The sequence below is a fragment of the Brachionichthys hirsutus genome, chromosome 20 (genome assembly GCF_040956055.1).
Source record: "Brachionichthys hirsutus isolate HB-005 chromosome 20, CSIRO-AGI_Bhir_v1, whole genome shotgun sequence".
NCBI lineage: Eukaryota > Metazoa > Chordata > Actinopteri > Lophiiformes > Brachionichthyidae > Brachionichthys > Brachionichthys hirsutus.
In genome coordinates this window covers 4,856,907-4,878,546 of record NC_090916.1, presented here as the reverse complement: position 1 = coordinate 4,878,546, position 21,640 = coordinate 4,856,907, and the positions used below count along the sequence as shown (strand labels likewise).

The following is a 21,640-nucleotide window of genomic DNA, read 5'->3' as shown; positions in this document are numbered from 1 at the left end:
CATACTTACTCTTTTATTTTTAACAAAGCTGCAAAACTAACAAAAAAAAAAACCCTTAAAATTCCTCGAAATAAATAAAAACTTTTTGCGTGAACTACTTATTTTATAGAATAAATTATGCTATCAATAAACAGCAGCAGGGTCGGACTGACCTTATGACCTGTTATTCCTCTATAATTTGAACCAATGTCAATAAAAGCATGATTAAATAATTACTGTTGTTTATTACTGCAGCACTCATTTGAAACTTATTTGCAACCACGTGATAGTTAAATAAACATTTGTTAAAGCATGCCACAACCTGAAATTTACATCCCGAAATTTCTTCTGCAAGTGCCTGTGTGGGTTATTGATCACATAAAATAAGTACTCTTAACATTGTATTGTGAATTATATTTTAATTAAATAGAACTCAACGTTCTCTTTATATATCATCTCATCTGGCGGCAATATGGGGGAACTTGGGAACAGTTTGCAGCTAGAAGAGGACTACTGTCATTTGCCATCTATTTCTTGTGTTGTTTATTTTTTTAATGGGATTTAGCTTTGTTTATATTCAAGTCTTACGAGACTTTCAGAATACATTTCTTTATAGTCTTCATTCTTGCACCAGTTAACACAGACATATTGCTTCTTATCATTTAAAAAGAACAGCTTAACTCAGTTTCTTCATAAAGAGGATGTGACTCAACTAAAAAAAAAGAAAAAAGGCAACGCGTAGACCTGCATCATTAAGCACACAAAGTTGTGTGGAGGTGTTTGTTTTGTAAAGAGACGTGTCAAACAGGAGTCCACACTCATTCCCCTAAATCCTGTTTGATGTTGTGCACAAGCAGGTAGTTTTTTGTGTGAAATTTACTTAGCACGTAAATATTTACTGTGCCAACCTCTAAACAAATATCATACTTGATTTTCAGGAATTATATAGAAAATGCAAGCATCAAGTTATTACACTAGATTCTGACAGAGTCTGGTCAGGTGCAAAAAGCTGCATGTTTCAAACCAGGTCGACTTCCACTTGGATTGGACGAAAATGGAAGGAAATGTTGCCTACAATAAGTTTTATTCTACACTCCAGGCTGTGATCAGAGGGTGTCTGTTGGTGCCCTCGCACCGCTAACCTGCATCCACGAGGGCGTTGAATGACTTCTTTGGCCCACAGACCAAAACCATTCTCAACAGGCACTGAAATGCATTGTGAACTGGAGTAGGAGCCGGGGTTTAAAGGCCTTGTCTGTCACCTCTATATAACTTCTCCCCGTGACCTCTGCTGCTGTTATTGTACTGGCTGGTGTCACCACAGGGAGGCAATCTCACCCAGCAACACCTAAGAACAAGGCCAAAGAGGAGTCAAAGGTTATTGATGGCAGACACAATATTAAAAGGTGAAAGGTATTCGCTATAAGTGACCAAGTAAGATGTGTCCGAGTCTGCCTACCTGCGTATGTTTAAAATAAAGAAACAAACATTGTCGAACTTCACAACTAAATTCTCATTTGTTAATTGAAAGCAATTAGATATAGAATCACGATGTGCAAATATTTCTACCAGTGATGCATCATATTGTTGACCGTGTTGGTTCCAGACTATATATTAAGTCTCTTAAGACTTAATGTTAAGTCAGACATCACTGCAAAAGAAATGTTAACTCCACATCATCCGTTCATGAGTGTGAATGACGGCTTGTCCCTCAATGAAGCTTCACTGGTCCCACCAATGTGGCAAATGCTGACCTTTCATTTCCTGACACAGCAGTTGTATTTAACAGACACGAGCCCCTAACCACCTCTCTCTCTTCCTCACACACACACACACACACACACACTGCTGGCTTTACGCTGGTGTCAAAAGTAGCTCGAACCATGAACACAGGGAAAAGTTGCTCTCCAAACACACATCGAATACAAACTGCATGCATTCATGGAGTCTTACAAAAAAATGACCTGAGGCTTACAAATGTAAAGTATAGCTCCAACAGAAATAATGTGTCGGTGTCAAATTCGACAAAACGGCCATGCATTGTTTATGTAATACGTTAAATATAGAACAAATAAAGAATAAATGAATCAGAGGGAAGACAGAAAAACAGGGAAACTCCCATGTGACATCAACTTTTCATTTTATTTCAAAATATTCTCCCAACAGGATGAAACTCAAAGAAGCCCAGAGGGCCCAAAGCCAATAGAGCCACCTAGAACCGAAGCACCACTCATTATTGCTATGTCACTCTGTTTCAGGACAAGGCTTTCAGAGGGTGGGGGAGAAAGAAAAAAAATGTTGGGGGGGGGGGGGGCAAAGAGAACTAAGTCAAACACAGAGACCCATAAACACATTTGCTCCAGAACACTCATATACAAAAGGAGCTATGTGAAACAGAGTGGTAGCAATTCTAAAAACTGGGGTTTTTACTGTTAAAAGGCTGCAGATGATCTCCACGGTGACGACGAACCGGTTCTTCACAACTCTGCTTTTAAACTGCTGACAAACATCCACTGAGCCTCGACATTTAGCACGAGGAGGGGAGTGTCGATAACAATGGTCAAATGTTGTGTTTATGGCCATCTTCAGCCACGATGAAGAGCATCTGCAGCCGAATGATACGTTCATCATTCCGTCTTGCTGCTTCTGAGAGGCGACACAGAATGGAGGAGAATAAAAACATATTCTAGGAGCTGGAAGGAGGATGAATATGTGAGGATGGGGGGGGGGGGCGCTGGTTGTCCGTCTCTACTATCACAAGTCTAAAAAAAATTTCTGCATGGTACAAAAATTGTCAGTAAAAAAAGATGCTTTGCTGCCATGGAATCAGAGGGGGTGGGTCAGTGGACACACCCGTGTCCTTATGCCTTCTCCTCCGCCGCCTCCTCCGCCGCTTCAGTTACCTGGATGGAGAGAGACGGGAAAAGACTTACAACACGATGCGGACGCCGACCATCATTCACGTCCCCCAACGGATTCCAGTCGGGGGCTGGGAGTAAGTAGCCACAAAAATCAGCTGCCATGGGTTCTGCTTTGAAATCCTGGCGCTTTTTTTTTTATTTACACAAAGCAAAAGAAATCCAAATTCCTTTAAGGTCTAACGCCAGCTGACAGCAGACAGGTTTGATTTCAAGCGCTTTTAGGATTTCAAACTCTGACGCAATGCTGTTACGTCAGCAAATCAAAAACACCAATCGCTTCCGCTGTATCCGGATATCTTAGAACCTCAGCATATAAAATCTCCAATACCTGTATGGCTGAGTCCCACAAGGAAAGTGTAAAAAAAAAAAGCAAATGTGACCACTCACCATGATTTGATGGTTTGTGTGGCTTCCAGCTTGTAAGGCAGAGCTCTCTTAAATTCTACAGCACAACACTGTTGTTTGTACATCTATAGTGAAGACATTCCTAAATTCCTTCTCAGTGACTTCCAGAATTCCTCCCGAGACTCGCAAGAATGAGGCGATCACATCTCCTTCTAACGTCTAACTTCTTCTGCCTGACCACTGGTGGAGTCAGCTGTCTGGGATTACAGCGATCCAATCGCATTTCCCGTCACAGCGAAATGCAGCCAATGATCCTGCTGAACTCAAAAAGTTTTCTTTGGCCCAGCTTCACTGCACATAAGTCTGCCAGACATCCTCTTTCCTTTCCTTTCCTTCTTCTTCACTCTCGCAAAAGCATGTCACAGCACTCCAAAGCACAATGTCCGTTGCAAGCAAAAGGTTAGTGGCTAAACACACACTCGGATTAGGCTGGATTGGAAGCACTCGACCATACCCTTAACTCTGACTGTGTCACTCTGCCCTCTGACTGACATCAAGGAGGGAGCCATGCTTCTGACCGAAGACACACGGACAGACGGACGAGACACATAGATCTGTGTGCGTGTGTTTGTTTACAAGTGTCAGCATGTAATGTATTTGTGTTCATGTTAACACACACATTTACAAAATAAAGGGAAAAAGATGATTTTAATGTCTCGCACTAAATGACTGCAAAATTGCTAATTTCATCAACAAGTTGTTTTTTTTTCCCCTCATACCTCATTGGTCTTGGCCTCTCCATTCTGGGTGGGGCTATCGTCCTTCTTCCCTTTAGCTCCACCCTTCTTTGTTGCCTTCACTCCTTTATCATCTGCCACCTTCTGCACACAACAAATGCTTACAGATTGCATGACAACTTTTGTACTATTTAAAGCATGATCTCTGAAATTACTTGCCATATGAGATTATTTAGTAATTGCCCCAAATAAATACCGGTAATCCTATTTTTTCTTTGAGCACATCGGTTTTTCTTTCTGTGAGGCATAGGACTGCGATCTCTGGATATAGCAATACATTATTTTAGCATGTGAGGAGCAGTGTTTGTGTCTGGTTTTTTTTGTTTTACATCTAGCAGGTTGATCATGAATGTGAAGTACAGAGATGAGGTGTAACCGAGTACCGAAGTTTCAAATACATGGAGATGTGAATAAATGATTTTGTGCAGTGTGTGCACTGTACCTTGGTTACAGTCTTCTTGGGCTTGGCCTCAACCTTGAGAGGAACCGTTTTCTGCAAATAAGTCAGAATTCATTGAGACTGAACAACCACACAGCTTTGGGTGTTAATTATCTTTTGCCTCATTCCTCTTCATGTTTGTGGAGCCATTTTGAGCCGGTTGCTGAGTGCCTATCGTCCAACAAATTAAACCCAAACATTGTTGTGACTAAGATAATTCAATTCATTCTTTCTAAGGATATTTATTTTAGTGTTACAAATCAAAGAGACTCTGCAAAAAGTTGATATGTGAATAAATGCCTGGCGATAGTGGGGTTTCATAATTATGGATACATGGAGGACATTATTAAGTGCTTTTAAAGTTAGAATAGTTCAATATCTTGTTAAATAATATATTTTAAAATGAGCTGATTTCAGATTGAAGTCAGCAACATGAAATGTCAAATCAGGAATCATGCAAAAAAAAAAAAAAAGCAAAGAAAAAAAGGACAGTTGGCATGTTTAAATGTGTCACAGCTGTTTGACATTTTGGGGATCATGCTTTCTCTCTCTCTCATCTCTGTTGTTGTTAGATGGTTAGCTTAGCTTAGCATAAACACTGGGAATGAACCAGGCAATGCTTTAACTTCCTGGAATTCCCACATCTACAGCTAAAGCTATGCTAACTAACGAACATGTGGAACTGAACATTAGCACAGCTCCTGCTGTAGGGAACACATCAGACCCATATTAGGGGCAACAGATGTGTCGATATTACTTTGTATAAAATGTTGCACAATGTTTAAATCAAATTGTTGCATTTTCTGTTGAAATTGATACATTCAAAGGGCAAAAAGTAGCAAATATGTAGCGAAACACTTGCCCAACTATGTCAACATCACTGACTTCTCGTTTAAGACTCAGCAAGTTAGAGGGCGAGCATATTTCCCAGGATGTCAAAGTTTTTCTTCTAAAGAGAACATGCAAAATACACAAACAGATACAAAGACACATGGACAGGGTGTTACGACAGACCAGACTGAAAACACACCAACATAGAAAAAAAGGCTTTACTCTTTCATGCTTTTTGGTGAGGCCAGGGTGAGGAAGAGGAGGACAGTGACAGAGGTGAAGACAGGGAGAGGAGAAAGCGACTCACCTCTGAGATTCTCTCTGACCGCCTGGTGGGCTACCGGAGCAAGGGATGATCAACGAGAGAGAGAGAGAGAGAGAGAGACAGGGGCAGAGGGAGACAGACAGATATCAGTTGTACCTTTGCGGGCTAATCTTTACCTGATGCTGTCGGCGTTCTACTCATTAACCCATGTTTCATTCCCACACACACACACACACACACACACACACACACTCCAAAAACTACACAGCACTCAGAAGCACACAGAGCAAAACAGGTCCGACTGAAACATTTACCTCTCTTTTGGTGACTTTGGAGGACTCCTTGCCTTCAGGCACATCTGGATTCTGCTGAAATACCACAGGAAATCAAAAGACTTGAAAGAGTTTAAATGTATAGACGACAATTACTTTTTTATAATTTAATTTGGTATTTTAATTCATTTTGGGGTCTCTTGTTAGGATGAAAATATATTCTTGTCTGGGGGGGGGGGGGGGTAATAGTGAGTCTGGGTGACTAATTAAAAAAAAGGGGGGGGGGGGGCGTAATTATTTAGCATCAGAAAAAATGTCAAAATGTCAAAATGGTCATAAAATAAAATCTAAGGGCTGTTATTATAGAGGAGCATATCTGACAGGAAACCACTCACAAATACAGTAATATATAATTCATGTGTAACTGGAGCTGAAATCATTTAATCTGCAGCAATGATCATTATCCGATAATCAATAAGTGAATACAGCCAACAACCAGACTGTGTGTGTGTGTGTCTTTATGATTCATTCTGAAACTCATATTATGAACATGTGAATATGGTAGAATCAGGCTGCAGGCAGGTGAGGACATGTAAAGGAGACCCCTCCCCCCCCCAGCGCGCACGCGCACACACACACACACACACACACACACACGCCACCTCCCACCATGAAGAAAATCATGTTGGGTAGCCTGCAGGTTGGCATTCGTCATTTGCATATGGACGACCTCCGCCCCTCGAGGCCTCCCATTCTCTGCCCTCAACGGTGAATCTGCGCGCAGACAATGGCAGAAAGTCCGTTCCCATGCGCGCGTTTATTCAGCGCGCCGCTCGGACAGTGCGCGGCCCGCTTAACAACAGCGGCAGTTGTTCCTGATCCCTCCTTTCTTTCTCCTTTCTCCATCTGGATTCGTTCCATCGGCTCGGCGGTTACCGCGCGTCACGGCTATGGAAACCCAAAATGAGGTGGCGAGATTACGCGCTATTCGGCATCGATAATTATCACCAAATGCACATCTCCTACGGGGAGAATTACGCATCCATCCATCCGGCGGTACCGTCTGACATTCGCGAGTGCGCACTGTGGAGAGGGAAGTGGCGTAAAGAAAACGACAAGAACGGCCATTGAATGAACGCAGGGACATTTATGGAGTCGAGACAAACATTTTTGGTGGCCGAACGGATCACGTATAAGCAAAGACGCGTAAAAAGCGCGCGGGGGTGGGGAAGGTTGCGGGCGAAAAAACGCGCGGATCGCCTCACCTGCATCGACATCGCGCAGCGAATTGTTTTTTTTTTTTTTTTTTTTTCTCAAACGCAATAACCAACTACAGCGGAGTCGCCTCGGTGGCTTCCACGATACTCACCTTTCTCTTCGGCATTTTACGCGTGAATTATTCTCCACCAAGCAGGAAAATTAACGTCAAACCCAAAAGCGCAAGAGAGGCGAATTTGAACTACCTCGAAATAGAGGATCAATATCTAAGCACCTTCGATAATATGTTGATTATAAGCACTCCCCAAAACTCTCTATCTCCCACAGCCATTGGGTGGAGGGGTCAAAATCCTATTTCTCGCCGTCTTCCCATTGGCTCGTCCCCGTATCTATGTAAATACCAGCGTCCAGGGCATTGGTTGAGAGTTTAAGATGGCGCGGCTGTGATTGGCTGCGCGCTCTTTGCGCACCAGCGCCCACCAGGCGGCGATGGCTGAGAGGGAAAGTGGAGTTCAGGCCAATGGAAGCGCCGCCGACTCTCGGTGGATCTGGGTAATGTAGGATAAAAGGGGGGAAGAGAACGATGTAAATAAAACACAAAGGACCAGAAAAACGGCCACAATGGCACAATGTCGGCCATAGCTGCGCTCCAGAAAGATGGAGGGACTTGTGTCCCCTGGTCTATAGAACTATATGAATCACGCACAACAATGGTGGTGCACATCATTTATTATGTTCTGTACTGATAGAAAAATAACACAATGTTTAGGATCTTTTTCCAATTAATTGTCTCTCACAAAGTTGACCTGTGAGAGGTTTATTTCACAATAAAGACATTCCGACCAGCAGAGATAATATTCAAACTTCAGGCTGAAACGTGAATCGTGACCAGGTCGATTTCTTGTCCAGCAATGGGCCTATTTGGTTTGTTTAGGCAAAAATAATCTCATAGCCACATTTAAAAATAAAATGATTGAGGAATATACACCAGTATATTTATTAGAAGAGTGTCTGAAATAGTTCTTGACTAATTTTCTGTTTGTTTAACTTCTTCCACAACAGTTGAACCATTTTTATGTGGTGACTTGTAAGTTGTTGTGACATCACAAATACTTCATACAAAATTAGTTTGAAGTGAAAAGTTTAAAACATGTGGTGTAGCTTTGTTAATAACTAGTGGAAGTTTGTATTTACCTAAATACACAATTTGAATACATTTTCTGTGTATCCACTAGAACAAACACTCCGCTCTCTTTCCTCATGATTATCATGATCTATAAAACAACTTCTATGTAGAAATGAGCCAAAGCAACGTCAACGTTCTCGTGCAACATCACAATCGTGATGATCTCACAAAGAGCAGAGCTTCCCTGCCCAACAGACGAAGCCCTTCATGTCTACATGTTTGTGTTAAAAGTCAACCCAGAGCACACACAGGAGCATCAGCTCAATGGAACTGACAACGCATGGACAAGCATGTAGAAAGACACAGAGAAGAGGAATGACACCAAGTTGTTGTTGTTTTTTGTATTGAGATCATCTTAGTCACAGCTGTAGGCCCTTCTCATAGTACACGATTGTTCAAAAATAAAATAATTAAATTACTAACGTCGATCATTTCGTCCTCGATGGGCATGTAACGTTGAGTTTTCTGGGAGTATCCTTAAGCAAGTCAGTCAGGATAGTGGCTCCGTCACGCTTTGGCACAGAAATCGTTACAGCTAAGTGGTGATCTGTGTGTATGAGCACAAGAGCCTTACCCAGAATCTCCCTGGAGATGCAAGACAAAAAGCTCAGCATTCATAGGGGGGGGGGGGTTAGGGTCAGTCAAGTTAGCCCTCCATATACCAGGTTAACTGAGTACAAATGGTACGCCATCACGGTCCAGTTTATTCTGGAACCAGGGAGTGCTCATGCTGTAAATGTTGACATGCATGCTGGATTGTCTCTCTGACCCAGCGGGGGCAGCCTGGACTGAGATAGTGATCTACTCGTGCATTCTTCTACTTGCTCACAAGTAGTTGATTGGTAACCCCATCATCTGCATGGCCGGGGATTTGAGAGACAAGTGCCCAAAGAGAGAAAAGGGGCTTCTTCACCACCCTCGTCCTGTTGGCGGAGAAAAGGGAATAAAGGGAATAAATCAATCAATTTACTTACGGAGTATTGAGCAGATAGGATAGAAAAAGACAAGAGCACTAGTCTGTTTGTGATTGACACATGTGCTTGCTAATTACTGTACTTTGTTTGAAGAAACTAAAACGATTCTTATTAAGTCTCAATCCAAATCATTTACATTTCTTAGATGCAGCAGAGTTATTTAATTAAATTTACAGTAAAAAAAAAAAAAGGTTTGCCATCATGCAGTCATTTCAGTCCTAATTGGTTAAATGTGTGTCATCAATTTAAGTAACTGTGGGTTAAAGAGTGAAATAAGGAAGCAGATAATAATGTATGCGCTTGCAATGTGAGAATATGTTCCCATCTTCCTGTCCTGAAATGCCTCCAGAGGCCGACTGTGAAGACTAAAACTGATTTAAGATTGTTTTAAATGGCTCATAATGGCCGTGCTCCATGGCAACACATGCATATAGTGTCCACTCTCCACCCAGAGTGGCCCAACATGAACAATTATTGAATTTATTTTGTCCAGTTTGTCAAAAAGCATTAAAAAAAATATTTGAAACACGCATCATCCAAATTGCTAAACGTGTGCCTTTTAGCAATTTTGTATGTCATTTCTTTTATAAACTGGTCACATTCTCTCCCTCTCTCTCTGTCTCTGTCTCTCTCTCCAAAGCCAATGTAAAAATATACATGTATTCTTTTTTCTCCGTTAGATGAAGCTGCCATTTCGTCCCGATCAGGCTCTCATGATTTCTGCATGCATCGATCAGAATGAACAGAATCATAACCGAGCCGTGGCCTGACTCGCACCTCGCTGCTCTGCAAGGTGGATGTGCCATCTTGTGACGCTCTCTTGTTTAAAGATGGCATCTTATTTTTTTTTTAAGACAATCAGAAAGGCCACGGCACCTTTACAGAAGACTCGACTGACACCTAGTGGACAATGCGCGTCATCCTTGTGCAGTGCAGCTGTAACAGGATCGCGTTACATTGTAACATTTAAGAAACACGGATGGAATTAGAGCAACAGCATGCTTTGATGTCTCTGATGTTTGCGTATTTTAACCCCTTCTGTGTAAAACTCTTTAGAAACATTTGATCGGAAATGAATTCCACCATGGCTGACACCATGACGTCGATTTATGATCTCGCCCCCCCCCCCTCCCGCGTCTCTTCCTTGTTCCACAATCCACATTACGTCATTGACACCCAAGAGAAACGCGCGCTTGGAGCGAACACTGGACAATCTCCTGCGCTCGGATCTTGTACGATTACGCATCAATTGAAAAAAAAAAAAGGTAGCCAGCGGCGTGAAAAGCACCGGAGCCGGTTGAGAGGCGGGACTTCCAGGGGCAGACGAGCCGTTTGTTGTTCGTCTGGGGGGGGGCGCCGGTTGCGGGATCAGATAAGGAAGGTGAGATTGCTGACGCCATAAAATGCGTGGATGTCGTGCGTGTTTCTCTCATTGCGTGGCATTATGTGAAATGAACCTGCTGGTGCGTGTGCGTCGTGTCCCGGTCCGGACGTACAGCACTAACGCGGCGCCTGTTTACGCGTTAATGACGGGCTGTCATTACTTTACGCAGAACTTACAGGCGTCTCATTCCAGCTCTGCAACATAATTGCCGTCCTGGCGTTTCTCTTCGTGTCGAGGCAGCTCCCGTCTGACTCCGTGTTATGAAGAACCTGATATCAAATAAAAACATCCATATTGTGCAAGACTTTGGATCTGAGCCTTGATTCTTGGTAACATGCGCTTTAAATGCGTTTCGCTCTGACATTAGAGTCTGTTCTATGCGCTGACGGGCTGCAAATGATTATTGTTTTTTTTTTTAATGATCTATTTTTGATTAATTCGAGTCAAATCTAAACCGAGGCAGCTCAAAAGACGTTTTCACTTGCTAGTTTGTGTAGGCAATAATATTTCATATCCTAATACTAATATAAAATAGAGTTTTTGTTTGTTTGTTTGTTTTCATCACACTTTGACAACAACACTAAATCTGTCCAGGATTTTACACACACATTTTTTGGTGCTATCTCTTGGCAGGACAGCCATTTGTGCGGCTCTGCTTTTACTCATTAATCATCAACAGTGAATTGTGTTCCTGATACAGATTGTGTCAAACTCCACGTCTGTGTCGGTTCTCAGTCATCCTCAGGTCGACTTAAATCTGGAGCAGAAAACAAACAAAGATCCTAAAACCACCAGGACAATAACACCCATGAATCCTCAGGGGTTATTAGCATCTTATAAGGGGAAGGGTCGTCATCTTTTCTCCTCTTCTTTGTTTTTGCATCAAATTCCATTAATCCGGTTAACAGGAAAAAAAACAACACCCTCAAGAACATTGGCAGCAAAGATTTACATCAAAGGCTCCACCTATTAGAAATCCATCAGCAGCTCCCAAAGCGATTGGTGACAGCTTCAGCCAATGGTTCGAAATGACTGACTATTTAATTACGACATCGCAAATCTATAAGAAAATTGTCCAATTTTAGAACCTGGAATAAATAGCAGATCATTAATTCGACCTTATAATCAATCAGCTGCTGGATTATTTACTTATTATTACGTTTCTAGACATTCCTCAAACTTTTGAATGCAACAAAAATACTTTGCTGCAAATGTTTTTTGTCATGAATGCTAATAAATATTTTTTTTTGCGTTTTTTTAACAATTGGTCACGTTGAGATATACATACCGGAACACCCCCTTGTTTGTGATCACATGTAATTAACCGTAATTCTAATTCCAAGACGTGTGTGTTTTTGCAGGTCGCCTGGTCACACCCCACACGATGCTGCTCCGCTTGCTGCGAGGAGGCTGCGGCCCGCTGTTCTGCCTGCACGCCCTCCTGCTGCCTCTGGTCTCCCTCCGCAGCTTGGATCAGCGCGGCCTCAGCTCGCCGGCTCGGCCCAAGCTTCTGCTGCTGTCCTTCGACGGCTTCCGCTGGGATTACATTCTCCGAGTCCCGACCCCCAACTTCAACAGCATCATGAATCAGGGGGTGATGGTGCAGCAGGTGGAGTCCGCTTACATCACCAAAACCTTTCCCAACCACTACACCCTGGTGACGGGGCTGTACCCCGAGGCGCACGGCATTGTGGCCAATCAGATGTATGATCCTGGACTGAACCAGTCGTTCTCCACAAACACGGGCGATATTTACGAGTCCGTGTGGTGGGAGGAGGCGGAGCCTCTCTGGGTTACCATCCAGAAAACTGGAGGGCGTAGTGGGGCCGCGATGTGGCCAGGGACCGATGTGAAGATCCACGGCATGTTCCCCAATCGATACCTCCCGTACAATGCCTCAGTCTCCTTTGAAACCAGAGTCGAGCGGATCATCGAATGGTTCTCAGCACCCAATGCAGAAGCCGTGGATTTCGGGGTTCTGTACTGGGAAGAGCCGGATGAGAGCGGGCACGACCTGGGTCCAGAGAGTTCGTCAATGGATGATGTCATCGCAGGGATTGATGAGAAGCTTGGCTTCCTCATGAACGAGCTTAAGAAGGCAGGGCTGTACGAGAAGGTGAACCTGATAGTGACCAGCGATCATGGGATGGCGCAGCTTTCCAGTGATAAAATCATCGAGCTGGATGAGTACGTGAGCAGAGACCTGTACACCCTGGTGGACGAGAGCCCAGTGGTGGCAATCCTGCCGAGAGAAGGTACCGCTTAAAACATCTGTCCTGCTCAGCTGCCAGTTAGCGAGAGTGCTGCGTGATATTTTGGGAAATATGCTAATTTATCCATCTCACTGAGAGTTGGAAGAGAAGATCAATACCGCTGTCATGTCTGTGTATTAAATGTGAAGCCGCAACTGGGAGGCGGCGAAGCAAAGCATAAAGAATGCATCTGCCAAAAGGGTACAAAATCTTCCCGTCAGATATTCTGCATTTCACTAATTGGATGAACAAGAATAAAACGTATAGTTTCACCCGGGGTTTCATGCAGGATCGGAGGATCCTCTCATTTTATTTCTCGGCATGACAGATGATAAGTACGAGCACGGCACGCAAAATGTCAAATATCTCCTTTGATGTTTACATTGCTGTGCTTTAAATTCTCACTCTGTTCTATTTTGCTGTCATTTTCAGGGAAGCTGGATGAGGTTTACAGCAAACTAATGGATGCCAACCCCAACATGCTGGTGTACAAGAAGGACAGCATTCCCGCTCACTTCCATTACCAGCACAACGACAGAATTATGCCCGTCATCATCGAGGCCAAGGAGGGTTGGACCATAATGCAGAACAGGACCGGCACGTTCATGTGTAAATATGCGACTCTCATTGCGCTGCTTCTTGGCAGTAATGCTGAAATGGTTTCAGGTTCTGCCTTCTCTATTAATAGCTTCACCAGAGATTGTTTTCAGTCAGTGAACCAAAGCCGGACGGTTTTACTTCAGCTTTAATTAACAAAGAAAGACATATTTATTTCCCCATAGAAACAGCAGGTGTGTGTGTGTGTGTGTGCATGAGAGGTTTTCCAATAATTATTCTCGGAAAACTGTCACTTTTAATGAGCCCAACTACGTAACAATGAATCGGATACACAGCTATTTATATTTGTAAATATCTACTTTGATGTTACTACGAATATAAAAACATAGAGTACATGGGCTGTACAAATGACCTTTGGGTTTGGGTTTTAGACTTCATTCTTTAATCCCAGAATTAGTCATTTCCTTGTTTTCTCTCACCGACCAACCAGTGTTTCCAGATAGGACAAAACAAGCAGGAAGGAGATCGCCTCTGTGTCCAAATCTAATTGCTGTGTTCACAACATACACGAAACACGATAGCCTTCGATAAGGAGACACGCCTGCCTTTCACAGCTGTCTGCAGGTTTTCAAATTCTTTTCGTCCCCAATATCTTTCATTAAATATCTGATTCCTGCTTTTTGGTACCGAATGGCAGGTGACAAAAAAAAAAAAATTACGGATGGAGGGACTAATGCAGTACTTCTTACTTTAAGTATTTTTTGCTTGAACACCAACATCCAGAGTTTTCTTCCCTGGGCCTCAAGCAACTCAAATACCAAGTTTGAAGTAGATCTGATGAACGGCTTTCACAATAATCGAAAATATGGACCCACTGAGATCCATCATTGCCAAATCCACATTAATCCTTCCCGTTAATCAATGAAATGAGGGCTGTGGTGGAGCCTGCAGCGAACTGCTGACTGTCAGATGTATGAAACTGCTCAGAAGGTTAATGCTGTCCTGAATATGTAGTATTATATTGCATTACAATGTAGAAAGCACCGGTGAGTTTGCAAAATACAGTGATTTTCCAAACTAAGATATTTAACGATCAAATTTAATTTGTTCTTTTTTTATATATAAATATATGCTCAACACTTTGGTTTTATGTCTTGCGTCATTAATAAGTTAATTTCCCTCCTCGTGAACATTTCTTAAAGCAATTTGCAAATATCTTCAGTCTCCTAGCATGAAACCTGTGCACACTCATCCTCATTCATTTAATGAATATCTATTTGTCTCCTCTCTCCAGTGGGAAACCATGGCTACAACAACACCTTACGTAGCATGCAGCCTGTGTTCATGGCCCGTGGGCCAAATTTTCGCCAGGGCTACGTCAAAACCTCGATGCGGTCCATCGACGTTTACCCGCTCATGTGCCACATCCTGCGCGTCCGCCCTTTACCCAACAATGGCTCCCTCCTAAACGCCAGAGATCTGCTGTCCCAGGAGCCGCCTCCGCCCGCGCCCAGCATCCCTCCCAGCGTAAATCAGGATTCCTACGCCCGCATTTTGGGCTCTTTCCTCGGTGCAGTGGTGGTTGTGGGGTTTCTGGTCGTCTACATTAAAGAAGTGACGCTCAAACAGCTGCTGCCCGCGCTGAAACACAGGAGGAGGGAAATGTCGCAGCCGCTACTGCAAGAGGACCTGCATCTGTAGCCGAAGAAACAGAAGTGAAGGCGGACATAAAAGAAGAGGAGGCATTCTCCCCACGGTAGTCCGCGCTGCCCAGAAGCATTGCCTACATGCCTCCGTTGTGCAGTTTGTTTTATTAGTTGAAGACAAAGGGAGTCTTAATCTCCTCCAGTTGAAGAGGTACGACCTTGCAAGGGAAATGTCTAGGATGTGCTTCTGGTTCAGGCTGAATGAGGCTAGTGGACCTTCGCTTGGTCTCGATGCTGACTTTACTTTGATTGTGATTTTGATCCAATACCATCATATTCTTTTCATGGTCACTTAAGTAAAAAAAAAACAAATCTGAGAGTGGAACTTTGACCTGTGGTTCTGTTGTGCATTAACCTTTGCTGACCAGAGCCTTGACCCAGATCACATGAATCTATTGGCATCCTCAAAACAAACTTGTCTTGGGGACTGACTGAAAACGATGTCCACACAACCCACTGTACATGCTTTATCATGCCTTGGCACACAGACTACGTCATTATCAGTGGAGTTCTTAGCTTGGAAACAATGACTTGTGAATATACGGAAAACATTGTCGTGCAAACGGGCCCTCGATAAGTGGAAGAAGGGCAATTCAGATGCCATTCAAACATCCAGTCGGCACGTTTACTCCTTGAAAGTAGCGTTTTAGGCAGCAGTAGATTCATTTCTGTCAGTATTGGCTCTGTGTCTGGTCGACTTTTACCACCAATTGTTCCACTTGTGGTCAAGGACTGATGTTTGTTTTTTATAATTATTTTTTATTGGCTTTGTAACCTTTGTTTATGGGATGGCTTAGAGATATACAGGAGATGGGGAGGGTGGTGGTGTCATCATATGGTGCCTTGAGCGCTGATTTACATGTTCGTTTGAGGTCAGACTGTCGTGATCATTCAGAAGGGCGCTCAACTTGTCTCTGCGTGTTGGCTTGGGGGGGGGGGGGGTCTTTATTTCTGAATGTCACATCTCATTTGATGTGCCGCCGCTGTGGGCGAATATATCTGTTACCAGTTGACTTAACTTATCTGAGAACGCCTGTCAAAGGTGTGCAGTCATCGATGCTTCAGTCGACTTTGCAGTGTTTTCATTTGGAGGACATCATTCTGTGTGACGCTCCGTGTCGCCCTCCTGCTCATACGTTGACATCATTGTGGCTGTTTTTTAATTTTTGTGAAATGTGAAGTGCAATTGCTATTGGACAGTATTTAGCTTTTGGAGATTTAACGGTTTTGTTGTTGTCGGGTTGAGAAAACGATATTTTGACATGACTGCAAGAACTGTCCCCTGAGTCGCATTAGGATAGAAATGAATCTGAGTGAAGGGGAACTTCAGATGCCTTCTTATGTCCTGTATAATTTGCACTTGTTGCAGGAAGCTTGTATTGGAAAAGAAAAGACTAGGTCTCTCTTGCCAAAAAGCATCTTAATTAGCATAACCATAGAAAATCAAGTACAATCCAAATCTTCAAATAGATGAAATAATATTTTTTCCCCAGCATGTTAACAATTTGTTCAACAATTTTCTCTGTACGTGTTCAGATGCACTGACAAATCTGTGTCCAGAAATGTGACAGACATCACTGTGATGCATACTTTTTACAAAATAATACTATGATTCATAAATTGAGAGCATTTATATTGGAATTGCAAATTTTCTGATAATTGCCGTGTTTTATGAAAGAAGTGTCTGATCATTTTCCCCTATATTGTTGACAGATACGTGAAATGCAACCTAATATATTGAAATTATTGATTTGGAATTGTTCAAGATAATTATTAGATGAAGTCTATCTGAGTTTATTATTGGATTTGAATGTAATGTATATTTGAATGTACGTTACAAATGAAATCTTTATCATGTTGTCAATAAGTGTTCTGAGATTAAAGGGACTACTGTGAAAATAAACAAATGTATTTTGGATTTATTTTTTGTGCCTTTACACATTTGTAGTCAGACCTCCGCCAAGCAGCTCATTCCCCTCCTAATTGGAGTTACAGCGTCCACATGGTGATCTGGATCATCATCAAAATGTTAAATTGTTACCATAAATTGTTCTTGGTATCTTTATACACCAACCATGAAAAGTAAAAGTGAATCGGAGTTGATGTGTATTTTTAACTGATTTTTGAATCCATAAATGAAGATTTTAATGTTAAGATTTAATATTGTTTTCCTGACCTCATTCTGGATCAGATCCAGAAGACATTTTGGATTATTCATATCGGACCTCTTTATGACTGACTTTTGGCAAGTGAATTGAATATATATTTTAAAAAGGTATATATATTTTTTTAAGCCTCCAGTATAAGTAAATGGGAAAATAGTTGTTGTTTTTTTTTGGGGGGGGGGGGGGGGGGTTTAATGGGATCAAAGTTTTTCCTCCAACAAGATCTATCTCATAGTTTTCCATAATCCTGCTAACAGTCAGGAAAAACAGACAAATGGCATCAACATTTTAACCTCCTTGATGGTGCTGCTTATTAAAGGTTTCTCAACTTTACATGATTTTTTTTTATTACAACGCAATATAATTCTCAGGTTCTGTCCACAGCAGCTGAAACTGACATTTCCTGACTGCACGTGTGTCCTTGAAGGCGCGGGCCGTGCTTTTGCGTAAATCACTTGTTAACTTGCAGGCTCAAAGGTCTTTTATGAGTTACCGCTGGAATTTGTCCAGGTGCTCAGTTAGTCTCGGGCAGGCGGATTGTGTGCCACCAGTCTGGCCGCTTCAGCACTCCTCCTCTACATCAAGCCTCAGATAACCCCAGAAAGCATGGACAACATCAATGATACGGCAGAAGAGAAAAGTGTGAATGAAGAGTGCAATGATGGGGCTGACAGTCCCGACCGAGAGCCTGAACCTGAGAAGACAGGTGAGGTGAAGAAGGAGCCGTGCAGCGAGGTGCGGGTCCACGCACCTGCGGAGAGAGAGTGCAGCCCCCTGGACGACATGGACACCAGAGAAGGAGACAAAAAGAGCTGCGCGTCCTCTTCACCCAGCGGTGGCGAAGCTGTCCGAGACGTTAAGGAAGAAGTGAAGCCGGAGCCGCAGCCTGAGCTGGAGCCGGAGCCAGAAATGGACGTGAAGGTGGAGGAGATGAAGGTAGAGGGGGTGAAAGTAGAGGAGCTGAAGGTGGAGGAGGTAAAAGTGGAGGAGCTGAAGGAAGAGGTGGTGATAGTAGAGGAGCTGAAGGTAGAGGAGGTTAAGGTGGAAGAAGTGAAGGTAGAGGAGGTTAAGGTGGAGGAGGTGAAAGTAGAGGGGGTGAAAGTAGAGGAGCTGAAGGTGGAGGAGGTGAAAGTAGAGAAGGTGAAGGTAAAGGAGCTGAAGGTGGAGGAGGTAAAGGCAGAGGGGGTGAAAGTGGAGGAGCTGAAGGTGGAGGAGGTAAAAGTGGAGGAGCTGAAGGAAGAGGTGGTGATAGTAGAGGAGCTGAAGGTAGAGGAGGTTAAGGTGGAAGAAGTGAAGGTAGAGGAGGTGAAGGTGGAAGACGTGAAGGTAGAGGAGGTGAAGGTAGAGGAAGTGAAGGTAGAGGAGCTGAAGGTAGAGGAAGTGAAGGTAGAGGAAGTGAAGGTAGAGGAAGTGAAGGTAGAGGAGGTGAAGGTAGAGGTGAACGGCGAGACACACGATGGATCCAGGCGTTCATCTGCCTCCCACGGCGAACGGAGCGACGACCCTCTGATCCAGCCGAGGGATCACGACGAAGAGGATGCGATGCTGATGACTTCCAGCCACTCCCACCCAGACACCAACCAAGACCCTGAGCCCATCACCAAGCCGGGAGCGTCCGCCGAAGACAGCTTGAAACCTCTGGAGAACGTCACCTTGGAGAGCAGCGCGTCTCCGGCTGACCCCAGCCAGCCGGGCATATTTCTCTTTGTAAAGGTCAGAAACACCGTCTCAAGGGTTGTAGCGTTACTGCAATATTATTAACTGTACTATAACAAGGATTATTATTGCATTGACCATCCAGAGCAGTAGCGTTGTCATATTGTTTTTTTTTTTTTTATGGATGTTGATATGGAAGTGCCAAAGACAAGACTTCTCATCAAAAGCAGAATTAGTGGCAGAAGAATTCGATTTCTTCAAAAATAAAGAAAAAACATTAAATCGCAAATTGTTTAGCGTAAATGATGCATGAAGAAAAAATAAAATTGAACAAAAATGGGTTAAATAGGTCATAAACTCAACTTGTTTATAACCAAGTTATATTGTTGAAGCCTAAAGGTTATTCACATGTACTTTTTTTTAAGCCCGTGACTGGAAGAGAGTTTACTGTGATGATAATTATAATGTTGAACTGTGTTGTATTTACAAATATCGGTACCCAGTATTGATTTCATCGAGCCATTGTGGCAATGATCTCTCTCTCAGGATCCGGAGGTGGTCTGATGTAATAATTAACCGGCTTGCTGTATGACCACAGAAACCAGAGGTGAACTCCACACAAGAACAAATCCAATTGTGTGTTTTGCGTGTCTGCGATAGAGTTGCTGTGTGAGTCGCACACTATCAGCACATGCAGGGGTCACTTTGCTGATTGTGCAACAGAGACAGTGCGAACGAGCTCCGGGTTTGGCCTACAGAAGGCCTTGTTTATGGGGCATGATAGTTACAGCTTGAGCCGAGTCTTTATTCTGGGTTTATGTTTGTCAGCAGAGGTAATGGGTTCAGATGGACATGGGTTCAATTTGCCCAGATGAATTCCACTGATGCTTCCATCAATGCATTTACTTCCGGATCGATTAGTCCGTGCAGCTTGTTCTCACCTCCTCATCCTCTTCTGATGCTATTATTTCACAATTATGATAAACACTGTCATAAACCCAATCGAGCCGTGCTATAAAACCAGGGAATAGATCATCTGTCCTTGTCTGGCTCCTCCTCCTCCTCCTCTTCCTCGGCTCAAAATCACAATAATGCTTAGATTGAAAAGGTATTTTGAGATGTCACCTTTCAGGAAGTGTGTGTTGACAGGAGGTGAGGGTTCAAACGCTCCCCTCCACCTTATAAAGATAGACCATGTTACTGGTTGATGCTTGGGTGAATGATTAGCGCAACAACTCACTGATTTAAGCTTCCTTTTGTCCCGAGAGGATACCGAGGCCATCTCTTCTAAATCCTTTCTGGTTATGTGATCATCAGGGATTCAGAGTTTCTTAAAGGAACAGTTAGAAATTTAAAAAAAGTATTTAGTTATTTGCTGTCCTGCCAAGAGCCAAAGATACTATAACAAAATCTACCTCCCAGCATCTTTACCAGTCGTAGTATACTCTGAATATATATATACACATACTAAATATAAAAGCAATGCTTTCGTGTCATCAGGGTCTTTGGAAGAAGATGAAATGAACTATTTTCTAATGATCAGAACGATATTCTTGTTCCTCTCCTGTGATATGGAGGCACATTCCTCCATATCACAGTGCTGGAAGGTTCCTCAGCCTTTGGATGAGCCAGGCAAGCGGCTTTCTGCTTTATCGAGTGGACAAGCTGCAGTCAGGGGCTGATAACTAGACAGCATTCAGAGTGTGATGCTCCACTATTATGTCACTGCCCCTAAAAATGATAGCTTGACCCTCATAATTGGTCTCCTCATCCATGAAAACCTACAATGCCAGTCTAATAGTTATTCCAAAAACGTGGAGAAATGAGCACTAGTATTCATAGAAATATTGTGATCTATAATCCGGATCCGTCTAGAAATTTAACTCACATTCCCTTTGTTTAACACTAATCCCTGCATAATTTTTTTTATCCACCTGAAGGCCAGCAGCAACACCAGAAAAAAAAGAAAGAAAACACCTCATTGGTGGATGTAATAATCATAAAATCTGCTGACTAAGTATCTCCTCAGGTCTTTACCTATATAAGCAGGACTATAAAAGACTACCCATATTGCAAGAGATATTCTAATTAATGATGGCAAATTTGGTTGAAAGAACCAAAATCATATAATTACACGATTTCTCAGAAGCAGCGAGTGACTCATTTTAATTTCAAGTCTTAAACAAAAATAAAAAGATACAGAAAGTATGAAGTGTGTCCACATTGACTCAGTACAGTTGTTTTTTGCTCTGCATGTTGGTATGTCAGCCAGGAGAGGGGGCTGCTCTATAAATAGAAACTATTTAAAAATGAGCCCCCCCAGCCCTCTCTCGTTTTTCTGCTTTCATCTGACATTCAAATGCACTGACGATGACAGGTTCTTTCTTTTGTAGTCCTTTTACCAAATCAAACAGCTAGAGTGGATCAATTTCTTCTATGTGTGCTGATAAAGAATTTTGTTGGCAGAGCTGCTTTTCTTTTTAGTGACCTATTTAGGCCATTCTTCAATAAACGAGTGCCAATTCCTGCCTTAAACCAAGGCCAAGAATGAATAATTCAGACTGGGCTCTTCTCCACTGGTGATTGAGTATAACTTGCGAGTCAAAACATGCATGAAATATCAATTTTGCAGGGCATGCTTCCAAAACCCAGACATGAATATCATTCCAGTGAGACATGAGGAGAGAGATGG

General features: G+C 42.8%; 2 protein-coding genes across 2 annotated transcripts; one reads left to right on the top strand and one right to left on the bottom strand.

Moving 5' to 3' along the window:
• Positions 1 to 2,109: 2,109 nt before the first annotated feature.
• On the bottom strand, positions 2,110 to 7,374 carry hmgn3 (high mobility group nucleosomal binding domain 3). The gene is made up of 6 exons (XM_068753927.1): positions 7,219 to 7,374; positions 5,892 to 5,945; positions 5,620 to 5,649; positions 4,485 to 4,535; positions 4,025 to 4,126; positions 2,110 to 2,882 (listed from the first exon to the last, which is right to left on the bottom strand). Exons 1-6 carry the CDS (start codon positions 7,231 to 7,233, stop codon positions 2,841 to 2,843), a joined length of 294 nt encoding a protein of 97 aa, XP_068610028.1. The 5' UTR covers positions 7,234 to 7,374; the 3' UTR covers positions 2,110 to 2,840.
• A 4,608-nt stretch (positions 7,375 to 11,982) lies between these two features.
• Positions 11,983 to 17,028, top strand: enpp5 (ectonucleotide pyrophosphatase/phosphodiesterase 5). The gene is made up of 3 exons (XM_068753636.1): positions 11,983 to 12,866; positions 13,296 to 13,472; positions 14,716 to 17,028. Exons 1-3 carry the CDS (start codon positions 11,996 to 11,998, stop codon positions 15,120 to 15,122), a joined length of 1,455 nt encoding a protein of 484 aa, XP_068609737.1. The 5' UTR covers positions 11,983 to 11,995; the 3' UTR covers positions 15,123 to 17,028.
• Positions 17,029 to 21,640: the final 4,612 nt, after the last annotated feature.